The sequence below is a fragment of the Oratosquilla oratoria genome, chromosome 2, assembly GCF_046742065.1.
Source record: "Oratosquilla oratoria isolate Oo_2021 chromosome 2, ASM4674206v1, whole genome shotgun sequence".
NCBI classification, from domain to species: domain Eukaryota; kingdom Metazoa; phylum Arthropoda; class Malacostraca; order Stomatopoda; family Squillidae; genus Oratosquilla; species Oratosquilla oratoria.
This window is the reverse complement of record NC_134778.1, coordinates 73,079,651-73,092,150: the sequence shown is the minus strand read 5'-3', so window position 1 is coordinate 73,092,150 and position 12,500 is coordinate 73,079,651. Positions and strand designations below refer to the sequence as shown.

The following is a 12,500-nucleotide window of genomic DNA, read 5'->3' as shown; positions in this document are numbered from 1 at the left end:
ATGTGTGAGATTTGGTCCCTTCGTTTTCAACGGAGAGAAATACAACTAATGTAGAGGCCTTGCGATGGGGAGCCCCCTCAGTGCTGTTTTAGCATCCCTCTATATAGAAGTTTTAGAAAGAGATAATTTTGCAAAAATAATGGGTCGAAACACCTTCTGGTTTCGATATGTGGATGATGTCTTAGTCGTTGCCCCCAAGAACACCAAGTTGGACAACAAACTGAGGAGGTTAAATAATATCGAACGAAACATCCAGTTCACTGTGGAACACGAAACAGATAACAAATTGGTCCTCCTCGACACCGTCATCTGGAGGAAAGATAACAAGACTGAATTCTCTGTTCATGGAAATAGTACCAATAAAGACATCATTCACTACTACTCCGCCCACAACTATAGAATAAAGAGTGGAATGGTAATAGGATTCTTCCGCATTTGTAGTGAAGAATTTATCAAAGATGAAATGGATTACATTTTCAACGTTTTCACCAAACTCTGTTATCCGGAAGGGCTGTTGTACCGACTTAGAGAAAAGGCTTTAAATATAGCAAAAAGAAGCATAAGGAACAGAGGAGACGTGACTGAAAATGATAGCAGGGAGTATTTGTCCGTGCCAAACTCGAGCCACTCAGGCGAGTTGGGACAGTTGCTCACTAGAGCCGGCATCAAGATTGCGATCAGCACGGGAACGAAAATAGGAGACATTGTTAAGAACCAGAACAAAGTCGTGGCCAACGGGGAAGAAAACAGTGTCGTCTACAAGATACCGTGTGGAAACTGTCCTGTGAGCTACTACGGGGAAACCAGCAGAGGTATTAAGAAGCGGACAGTTGAGCACAGGAATGACGTCAAGGCACACCGAGTATCAAACTCGCTAGTGGTTCATGTAGATACTCACGGCCACTTACCAGACTGGGACAGAGTAGAGGTGCTGCAGAAAGGAATTCCTAAGAAAAGAAGAAAAATAACTGAAGCAGCTTACATGGCTTCCCATCCAAACAACAACCACCGCGATGGGTTTATCAAATTAACAAAGACGGCCAGCCGCTTGATACTTCGCGAGGCAGAGCGTAGGAGGACGAGAGGTCAGGTCGATCATGGTGGAACGCGGATAGATTCGGCGGGTATTTAGGGGGTGAATTGTTTGAATGTGCATGTACTCTGAAGAAGTCCTGGTAAGGACGAAACGTCAGAATAAATCCCTAAACGGTTCCCTGTGTTTATCTCACCACCCATCCACTCATGTATATATGTATATATGTATGTATACATATATATATATATATATATATATATATGTATATATGTATGTATACATATATATATATATATATATTCATATATACATATATATATATATATATATATATATATGTATATATATATATTACTTGCGGCGAAGGTCGAGGGGATGGTGGTTCGAACCCTGCTACCGACGAAGTTGAACCAAGGGCATGGGTTATTAAATTCCATACTACAAATACCTCTGTGAGGGGTGACGTCCTAGCCTTCCGATAGGGGTTTGTGACGTTCAACCATATCATATATATATTATATATATATATGATATGTATATATATATATATATATGTATATATATATAATGTATATATATATATACACTGTGTATATATATATATATATATATATTATATATGAATATATATACATACACATGTATATGTTGTATTATTCTGACATTTCTTATCTCCAAAGGCACAGTACATTTACTGATAGCTTCATAGCAGGTTTTGCCATCGTTCTGATTCTATTGTAATGATTCTATTGAGTTGATAAACTTTTTTCTTATTCCATTATTTTTCTGCATTACTCCCTGCTAAATACAAAAAAATTCCAGGTTTCATCACGAAATTCCTTTTATCATTTTCCCCTAGGATTCTCTCTCCATTTTTTCTATGTTCTTGGTGTTACAGCCTAATTCAACCCATGCCCAGAATAAACCCGGGTATAGTTAGGCTCAGGTCAGAGTATAGCCCGGAGGATAAAGTGTCCTATGCCAAATTATACCTGCGGTATAAAATAGCCTAGGCTAGAATATACCCCTCTTGTGTAAAGAGATTTTGATCGTATTCAGACAGTATATTCACACACTAATATTTACAAACATGTCAAACATTTGGCATAGGACATCAATTTACATGGTATATTCACTCAGTTTTCTTACCAGCCTTAGTGAAACAACTGAAACCCCAATGAAATGATGAACAATTTAGTAATTTTTGTGCAAACACAATCAAAATTTCTTTAGACAAAAGGGGTATATTCAGGCCTAGAGTGGTATAGTCTAACCTAGCCCAATTCATCCCTCGGAGTATGAATTGGCCTAGACCAGAACAGACTCGGGGTATAATCTAGCCTAGGGCGCTTTAATATTGGGTATACTCTGGACTCGGGGTATACTATAGCCTGTTACATCGGAGCACAGATGATGAGCCCTGTAGTCACAGGTCCTTGGTTAGACTCGTAGTCTTTAACACTCCTACTTATTCCCGTTGAAACTGGGATTTCTTTGGGTCGGGGAGCCGGGGGAATGGTTAAAGCTCTCGACGAATAAAAACTACTCGGAACGGCCCCTTAGGTTCTTTCCAAGACCAATGGGTTTGAGTGGGTGGCTTCCGACCTCTTGGGAGAGGGAACGAAGCCCTTCGCCTCTATAGACCCTGGGTGACGTTGTCAGATGTACGACGAGCCGCGCTTCGGTGCGTCCTAATCCTGAAGGGATCAGAGGAGGTGGAGAGGAGAGCTATATCAAAGCACTCGCCTTATATACTACCGGCCACTGCAACTGGTCTCGGGTGTTATTCGCCTGTCCACACGAGAATGGTATATCCAAGTATGCTGATCTTGTTAGGTCCATTGGGAAGTGACTTAGACCTGCGGTTGTTTTTAATTTTATCCTTCAAAGTGGCTGGAACTAATTATGAACATGACCAAACCCCCGCACTGGGGGAATCATCTTGGAGGTGTGAAGTCTAATGATGGCATTCCTTAAGCTTCTTTCCTTCCTAATCTACTGAGTGTGTCCACATATTCTTAATATTTTGGAAGCACTTAATGATTAATCATACCATTTTCTAGTAATATGGACTTCTGCGTGTATACCACCTCTTTGAACTAACGTGCCAGGCTACAATATTCAACGTACAATCATCTCATTGTTAGGGACATCGAGGGCGGCGTTGTCATGGCAACTTCCGCCAGCAGCTTAGTCTTCTTGCTTCCAGAGCGGACGTTCATACGCACCTAGCCGCTGTCGCCCTCGCCAAAACTCGTGGCCGAAGCACCTGGTATCAGACAACAACATCCCAAATATTTCATTAAGGAAAACAAGAGAACGCAAAGGAGTCGGGGTTAGCATACCTGAAGAGCTCCTGAACTCTTCAAGACTCTGTGTCGTATTTATAGATTTTGATTTGGACAGCACCAGGTTTAGAGGGGTCTCTAGATGCCAGAAGGAAAGAATAAGTCTTATCTTTATTTGGATGACTCTCTATCACCTTTAGAGTTTTTGTTACAAAGCCACACGTTTTCATTCAGATTGGTGAGTTGGTTTGGTCATCTGCAAACGACCAAAGGGAGCACAAACAGAGGATGTTCTTGAGGTTACGTTACGATGTACTCTCCTGATTACTTAACATGATTATTTCCAGTGTGTGACATAAAGACAACACACTCTTTCAACTCCATAGGGAATACCACAACCTACGCTGGAAATACGGTCCACCGGTCTTTGATCTCTGTCGAGGGTCTTCAAACAAACTAATGTCCACTGACAGTGAAGCTACGTGTTCTATACAGTATCACTGCCGGCGGGAATTAACTAATTTGTAAATCCTTTGCATTAATTCATGAGTCTAGGTTGTGGAGTCCTTGGGGTAAGAGTCTCTCTGAGAGTAGCCTCTGGGAGTTGAGGAACTGCACTCTTTGGGTAGGACACTGTGCCTTGGAGTCCTCTGCCTCAGGGGCTTGAGGTCCGTGGCACTGCTTCTGTGAGACAGAAACTCCAGTGTCCTGGCAGTGTTGCCTCGACCATTTGGTGATGTGACTTTAGGGTCATGGGGTTTATAGACTGAAGCAATACTTCTTTGATGTCCTTAATTAACTCTCCAGTTTGTTTGTTTGTCAGTTCCTATTGTTGATATTTGTTGTCTTTCCTAGGTTTCTCTTTGTTTATTTTTGGTCTTATTGATTTATTTCTGAGGGCTGAGAGTTTGCCTGCCTCTCTGTTTCTGTCTTTCCTGATTTAGTGAACACTTGTAGCTTTCTCTCTTCCGATTTTATTTTCAGAAGAGAGTTTTTCTCAATCTTATTGTTTTTTGTTTCCTTTGGTCTCTCCGCTCTTGTAAATGATTAGTCTGTGCTTATTTCTGTACGGTTTACTGTTACGTTGAATCATGTGTACTTTGTGTTGTTTTATCATATATTTTTGTTTGTTGCGTAGGGGATTTAGTCTCTTGTTGCTTCAGTTTAAAATTTATTGTTCCGCGTTTATTCTTAGGGTATACTTGACTATGCATGTGTCATCAACGTTCATTTGTTATAACATTCATTGTATCGAGGCGTGATTGAGTGATGTAATGCATTTCAAAATGTGCACAATCAACCCGTGGCGTCTGTCAACTTCATGTTTCATCGATCTGTGTTCCTCATCTACACAATGCACCGAGGAGAAGTTATGCATTTGCATATTCTAATCTCGCTGATAGCATCGTCTCGCAGTCTGAACACTGCTTTATCATAAACTGTTGCTCTAGGCGTGTACACCAACTCGAAAGCTCCAGCACTCATTTTTGTTATTGTGTATTTATTTACGTTATGTTCAGATACTATAATTGTCTCACTGCTGTGTAAAAAAGTTCTGGTTATTTTATTTTTTTATTTTTCGACCGAGTTGTTTAAAAGGGTTACCACATTGGGCTATTTTTCTTTCCACATCCTATTTCCAACTTTCATTTGAATACCTAGAATATGACTTCGCTTAATGAAATCTAGACATCTCCGAGAACATTTCAACAGTATGTCTAATATTCGTATAGGTATACAATCTCTTAGTTCATCATTCATCTTTGTTATATAAGACGGAAATATAATTTTGATATTTGGAGATTTGAAAAATAGAATATTGTAACCGAAGTCATTTTTACTCAAACGAACTCTCAACTGTCGGGGTTGGTGAAACCCGTGGAAGCCCAATGTGATGATTCCTTTGTACAAAACAAAATCATTAAAGTAACCACTTTAACCCAATCAGGTGGGAAGACTTCTCTAAACCTGAATAAATCCCTCTGGCGTTAGACAGAACAAAAAAATTAAACAAAATATCTTACTGAAAATGGTTAGAAATATTTTTCAAATGCACATTTTTCCGAGACTCTAGTGAGTGGCGCTGTAAAATATATTGCCCGATATTTTGAAGAATGATTTTTAAGAAATTCCTCTGCGGTAATGCACAGACATTTCTTGGTGCGGTTGGGTGAGGGGGAGGGAGGGGAGGGAGGGGAGGGTATGGGAGGGGGAGGGAGGTGAGGGGAGGGGAAGGGAGGGAAGTTTTATTGTGGGAACGTATAACTTTTGATTAATAGTAGAAGGTGGTAAGTTTCTTTATGTGCTGTACATTCGGATGAGGGCGTCGCTGGTCAAGTTAACCATTCAACTCCGATGACAAGATGTCTTGTCATTTGGTCAAATAAAACAAAAAATCATAATAAAACAACAAAATGTTTGATGATCAAACAGCACCAGAAAAATATGACGTCGTCAGTCCTCCTCGAGGAGGACTGATGACGTCATATTTTTCTGGTGCTGTTTGATCATCAAACATTTTGTTGTTTTATTATGATTTTTTGTTTTATTTGACCAAATGACAAGACATCTTGTCATCGGAGTTGAATGGGTTAACCTTGTCATTTGGTCGCACAGAATATGTTTGGAGTGTTTGTGTGCTCTTCTCTTGGAACATATGTGTTTCGTATAGCGAAGAGTGCTTATTCTACAACAGTATTTTGGCTTTAATTTCATGTCTACTGGCTAAATTGCTAGCGTTAACGTCGACCGTGACAATATATGCACTGTCGTATAACATGGCGGGAAATGTGGGGAGATTTTCCTTTGTAGTTTAGGTCTACATCATTGAGGAATTATTTTGTCCTCATTCCTTTTGTTCCCTTCACGCGCACGTGTCCCTTTGGCTGTTTACCACTTAAACGTTATAAAGATTGCACCTCACCACTTAACCAACACCACTGCCGGGTCATCTCACGTGCACCGGTTTCATGCAACGGGGCGTCGCGTCGCCCGAGTCTATATATTGTTCTCGTTTTCTTTTTCACTCACACACATTTTTGCTTGTTCGACATTCTGGCCACGTGGTTCATTTACCCCATCCACTCACCTCTCCTTTGTCTACTATTTGCGTTCATTATCGGCACCATCGATTTGTACATCCTCTGAGGATATCTTCTATTCATTCTCATAACATGACTATACCTTCTCAGGTTGTTCTGTTCAAATATCTCATTTCCACTGCATTCACGCAAACTATCTCTAGCAATCGTCGTTAAGGTCTTATTCCGGTACATAAGAGTTGTCACAAACATTGTATCATACATTCCTTTCATCGCTTCCACTAACATTCTCTTATTTCTTCGTGTTGTTCTCAATGCACCTCCTCTCTTCTCTCCCTCACTCACTCTATGACCTAGCTCTTCCACCAAGCTTCCATTTCCGTGTATATAATTTCCCAAATATATTCAAGACTCTATCTGTTGGTATTTTTTGATTGTGTTCGTTCTTTCTATAAATGATTACTGAACAAAGGTGCCAGCCGCTTGTTACTGATATTGTACATATATTATGTCAGTGTTTTGCGAATATACTTCTTCATGCTATATGCTTCAGATTATTTGTTATTGATTTAGTGTTACTTATTTACCAGCGATCTACCACTACAGTGTGTATTTTTTCTGTGCGTTTTGATTAAGCTGTTATGTATTTTTTCAGTATTACCGTATAGTTTATTTCCAACATCGTGTGATAAACTTAAACTTATGTAAGATGTATTTATGTCACCATACAGTTTGTCTTTGCTGCACTGAATAGTTGTAAGACTTTGGAAGCGAAGTTGATAAGATTTGCTGGTTCTTTGAAAAGAGTTTTGGTAAACACAAGGCTTCTTGTCACTTTCATTATTTTGTTCTGGCTAACGTTTCATGGTTTTAATTAGTTTGTAGAAGCCTTTAGGGTTTCACGTGTTAAAATAACCCCAATCAATTCATTAGAGTATCAGTTGAATGAAGTTGCCATAGCAACCAAAATAAACACATAAATCGGACTAACTCGTTGAAAGGGGTAAATAAACATTCAATTTCATTCACAGTGACATTCAATTCGTATGCTAATCCTCTTTACCACCAAGCAATTCTATTCAGTGAAAGAAAACTTCCTCTGGTAGTCACGTAGCCAAAGGACTGAGAGATTAATTTCATAAAGTCGTGTGATTCATAAATAATACAATACCAGTCATCAGTGATTGGTGTCGCGTATGAAGTGTTGACTACATAAATTTACTGCAGTCACTATCTTAGAGACTTCAGTGACGCCCCTACGGCTAAGATCTACGCAGCATTATTCTATGGTTCGAGGCTAATCTTAACTCAAGAAAGAATGTTGATCACGTTTAACACTTTTGTGCCCAGGACGTAAGTACAATATGGTGCCGCTCAGTAGGCCTGTCCATACCGTACACACGTACTGTACGTCCTATTGTATGAGAGATGTTTTCCTTGCTGGTACTGTGTTGTGGGAATTGTTAAGCGCAACTGGACGCGAAGGGGTTGACTTCTAATAGTCTTCTTTATTACCTGTATGACTTCGGCGCGATATTGTTCACAAGTATAGAAGTGCTGATTATTGCTAACGAAATGCTGATACTTGTAAATGAAGATGTGCCAGGGTAGCGTGAATTATTTTGTAGGTTGTTTTTTACTCGAAATATCATTGAATATTCTGACTGTTGGAAATCATAATAGACAAACATTGACAGCTTGGTACTTGGTTACTTGGCACCTCTTCAGTATTTCTGATACTGAGGAGGTCCGGCGAAAGTGAGTAAAGAGGGGAGGGGGATCACGGGGAGTTGATCAAGATAGGCTATCATCCTCTCACTATCAAATGTAGTGTCAAAGAAATGAATAAAACAAGCTTGCCGAAATCATAAAAAAGGAAAAAATGTCACCCGTTACAGAAGCAGATCGGTCAATTTTCTACAGGATATTGTCGACATTTTACCGAGTGCAGTAACGACCAATGTCTTTTGTTCTTCTTCCGACAGATGCCGCCGCTGGCCATGGGCGTTTCTCTTGCGTCCGCCTGGCCGCTGCTGGCGACGGCGGCGGCGGCGGTGCTGGCCTTGGCGCCGCGCCTAGCGACGGCGGGTCCCGTGCCCGGGAGCTACTTCACGGACGAGTCGGCCCAGCGGCTCCTCCACTACGACGCCCTCTCCGGCGACTGCGTCCTCTTCGGCGACAGGTGAGGCGGCGACCGCGGCGGCGGCGGTGGTGACAGTGGTGGTTGTGGTGGTGATGATGGTGATGATGATGGTGATGATGGTGATGATGATGATGATGATGATGATGATGATGATGATGATGATGATGATGATGATGATGATGATGATGATGATGATGACGATGACGATGACGATGACGATGATGATGACGATGACGATGACGATGACGATGATGATGATGATGATGATGATGACGACGACGACGATAATGATGATGATGATGATGACGATGACGATGACGATGACGATGACGATGACGATGACGATGACGATGACGAAGACGATGACGATGACGGTGATGTTGACAACTCTCTTGCATGAGAACCTTAGCGTTGCAAATTTCATTTCATGCCTTTACCTTCGTCTTTATTCATTGCCACTTTAAACGAAGGCTTGTAGAATCTTGCTTTCACCCCCCCAGCCCACTCAATAACTCAATTACTTTAGACTGATTCTTCATGAATATAGTTACATCGACGCTCATTATCACAATTTTTGTAAAAGTATAAAAAAAAAACAAGAAAAATACCTCCACAAACTTTGTTTTTCTCTTTACTTATTTTGTAATTTGACCATCTTCTTTTGTCACACAGACCGGAGCATATCACACATGCGCCCATGGAAAAAATAATCATTAAATTTATTGCTTCCTATTAATACTACTTCTCTCTCATCCTCTCTTCTCCACTCTTTTTGTGTCTTGCTCTCTCTTCCTCTTTTTCTTACTTTCTTTCTCTTTCCCCATATGGTGATTTGCTTGCTTATGTTTTATACATATTTCATACAGTCAATTATCTTAGGGAGTTTAGTGGTACCCCTACGGAGCAGAGTCACGTAGCATTCTTTTGTTGTTGAAGACTTCATTAGAAAAGTAAGGATGTTTATCACTTTTAACTTCAACTCTTTATCTTGTTCTGTTGCCCTCTTTATGTCTTCTCTTTTACCGACCCAACGACTCTGCCTACTCTGCTCAAAGTTGTCCCTAAAGATAGAAGTGCTGGTTATCGCAGGCTAGATAATGATAAATGCTCGTTCTCTCTCCCTCTACAATTTTATTTCTCTTACTTTTTTATATATTTTTTTGTTTCCCTTTCTCTTTCTCTTTCTCTTTTTCTTTCTCTTTCTGTTTCTCCTTCTGTTTCTGTTTCTGTTTCCGTTTCTGTTTCTGTTTCTGTTTTAGTATTTCTCTTTCTATTTCTCTTTTGCTTTCTCTTTCTCTTTCGCTTTCTCTTTTTCTTTCTCTTTCTGTTTCTCCTTCTGTTTCTGTTTCTGTTTCCGTTTCTGTTTCTGTTTCTGTTTCTCTTTCTATTTCTCTTTTGTTTTCTCTTTCTCTTTCTCATTCAATTTTCTTTTCTCTTTCTCATTCCATTTCCTTTTCTCTTTATATTTCTCTTGCTATTGCCCTTTCTCTTTTTCCTTCTCTTTTTTCTTTTTCTTCTACTCTTCCTCTTGTTCCTTTTCCTCTTCCTCTTGTTTTCATTTTTCAATTTTCTCTTTTTCTTTTTCTTTCTCTTACCATTTCTCTTTCTTTTTCTCATTCTCTTTCTCATTCCATTTCCTTTTCTCTTTATCTTTCTCTTGCTACTGTCATTTCTCTTTTTCTTTCTCTTTTTCTCTTTCTTCTACTCTTCCTCTTCTTCTTCCTTTTCCTCTTCCTCTTGTTTTTCCTTTTTCTTTTTCTCTTTCTCTTTTTCTTCCTCTTCACCTTTTTATCTCCCACTCTGTCTCTTTTTTCTCTTTTTTCCTTTTCCTCTTTCTTTTACTCTTTACTTTACTTGAATTTACTTTCTCTTTACTATTCTTCTTTCCCTTGCGCTCTCTCTCCCGTAGTTTCATCTCTCTTGTGGAAAATTGATTTATATTTTCATTATCAATTGCGGTGAGATGCTTTGAAACGTCAACATTCTTTCGACGAAGTAATTTGAAATGTCTTTATTGGAAAAGATTGCCATTTGAGGCCCATGAGCAGGTCGTAATTTCAATTTCTAGTGGCTATTGTAATACAGAATGAGACGTAAATTTATTTTAACGAGGTTGCGTGCAGTAATCGTCCGCAAAACCAGTCATATTCCCGGAAATTTGTTTCTGACAAGTCGTAGAGAATATTTCCTTTTTTTGTTATTTAGCTGGAATGAAGAGTCTAGGAGGAACGTCAGAATACAGGTGGTAGCACACTAAGCACTTCTTACTAGCATGCTACTTGCTTTTGGTGCTTCGTTTGAGTAGAAACTACTTCGGTTATGATCTTTTGTTTTTCTAATTTCTAAATATCAAATTACTCCTGCGTCATTGACGAACTAAGAGAAATTAAACCTAGAATACGAATGCTAGACACATTGTCTAGATGTTCTTACCGAAGTCTAGAATATTGTAATCGAAGTCGTTTCTGATCAAACGAAGTAGAAAAAGCAAATAACATGCTAGCCTAGTGTGTCGCCACCTTAAAAGGGAAAGGTTCCATCTAAGAGGTTGATTGCAATATAGTTCAACCCCTTTGCTATCGTGGGAAGATGTGATACGGAAATGAATGATATCGACTCACAGAAGCCGAAATAACGGAGAAAGTTCCGATGAAGCTGATAGAAGAGTTTGATGAAAAAAAAAAAAAAAAAAAATAAATAAATAAATAAATAAATAAATAAATAAATAAATAAATAAATAAATAAATAAATAAATAAATAAATAAATAAATAAATAAATAAATAAATAAATAAATAAATAAAATAAAATAAAATAAATAGAATAAAACAAGACAAAGTAGAATAAAATAAAATAAAGTAAAATAAAATGAAATAAAGTAAAATGAAATAAAATAAATTAAAATAAAATAAAATAAAATAAAATGAAATAGAATAAGATAAAATATTGAAGAAGAAATTTTCCACCTCTGTGGCTTCATCTCTTCGGTGCGATATTGTCCAAAATGATAGAAGCGCTAGTGAAAAGAAAACTTCCTCGAGTCTCGTTATAATAGCGTCCTTCAAAGGGGGCACAATATCTCTCCTCCAAGTGATATTCTAACCTGATAGAAAGTGAACAACAACAACAACAACAACAACAACAACAACAACAACAACAACAACAACAACAACAACAACAACAACAACAACACATCTTCCATCACCACCACCACCACCACCACCACCACCACCACCACCACCACCACCACCACCACCACCACCACCACCACCACCACCACCACCACCACCACCACCACCAACAGCAATAACAGCAACAGCAGTAACAACACCAGCTCCACCATCATCAACAACAGTGGCAACGACAACACCACCACCACCACCACCACCACCACCACCACCACCACCACCACCACCACCACCACCACCACCACCACCACCACCACCACCACCACCACCACCACCACCACCACCACCACCACCACCACCACCACCACCACCACCACCATCACAACCATACTTCTCAATCAATAGATACTTTTTCCAATATGCTTTTTTCTACCTAAAATATTTTTTCCTTTTTATATATATTTTTGCCATTTTATCGTAACATTTAGCAGAAAAAATCCTATAGCCGTATTTTACTGTCTGAAATCAGTTTAGTTTGCAATTACTGTTCCTTTATATCTGATGTTTTAGTGGGCCAAAAAAATCCCTATAGCTGAGCATACAATGGACGATGTCGACATAGGGTAACAGTTTCCCTCTCTCTCTCTACTTTTCCTTTTTTCTTTTTCTATCTTTTTTCTCTTTTTTCTCTCTTTTTTCCTTCTCTTTCTATTCCCTTTTCCATTTCTCTTGCTATTTCTTTTTCTTTTTAACTTCCTCTTTCTTTTTCTCTTTCTTTTTGTCTTTTTCTTTCTCTCCGTTTTCTCTTTCTCCTTCCCTTTTCCATTCTCTTTCATTTTCTTTTTCTTGTTCACTTTCTCCTCTCC

General features: G+C 39.1%; 1 protein-coding gene across 1 annotated transcript in view; it reads left to right on the top strand.

Moving 5' to 3' along the window:
• The window catches only part of LOC143039914 (phospholipase A2-like), a 118,386-nt gene that overhangs the window by 19,443 nt on the left and 86,443 nt on the right, over positions 1–12,500 (top strand). The window contains exon 2 of the mRNA XM_076210279.1: positions 8,351–8,547. Coding sequence (XP_076066394.1) covers positions 8,351–8,547 — 197 coding nt within the window. The remainder of the gene's footprint in view (positions 1–8,350; positions 8,548–12,500) is intronic.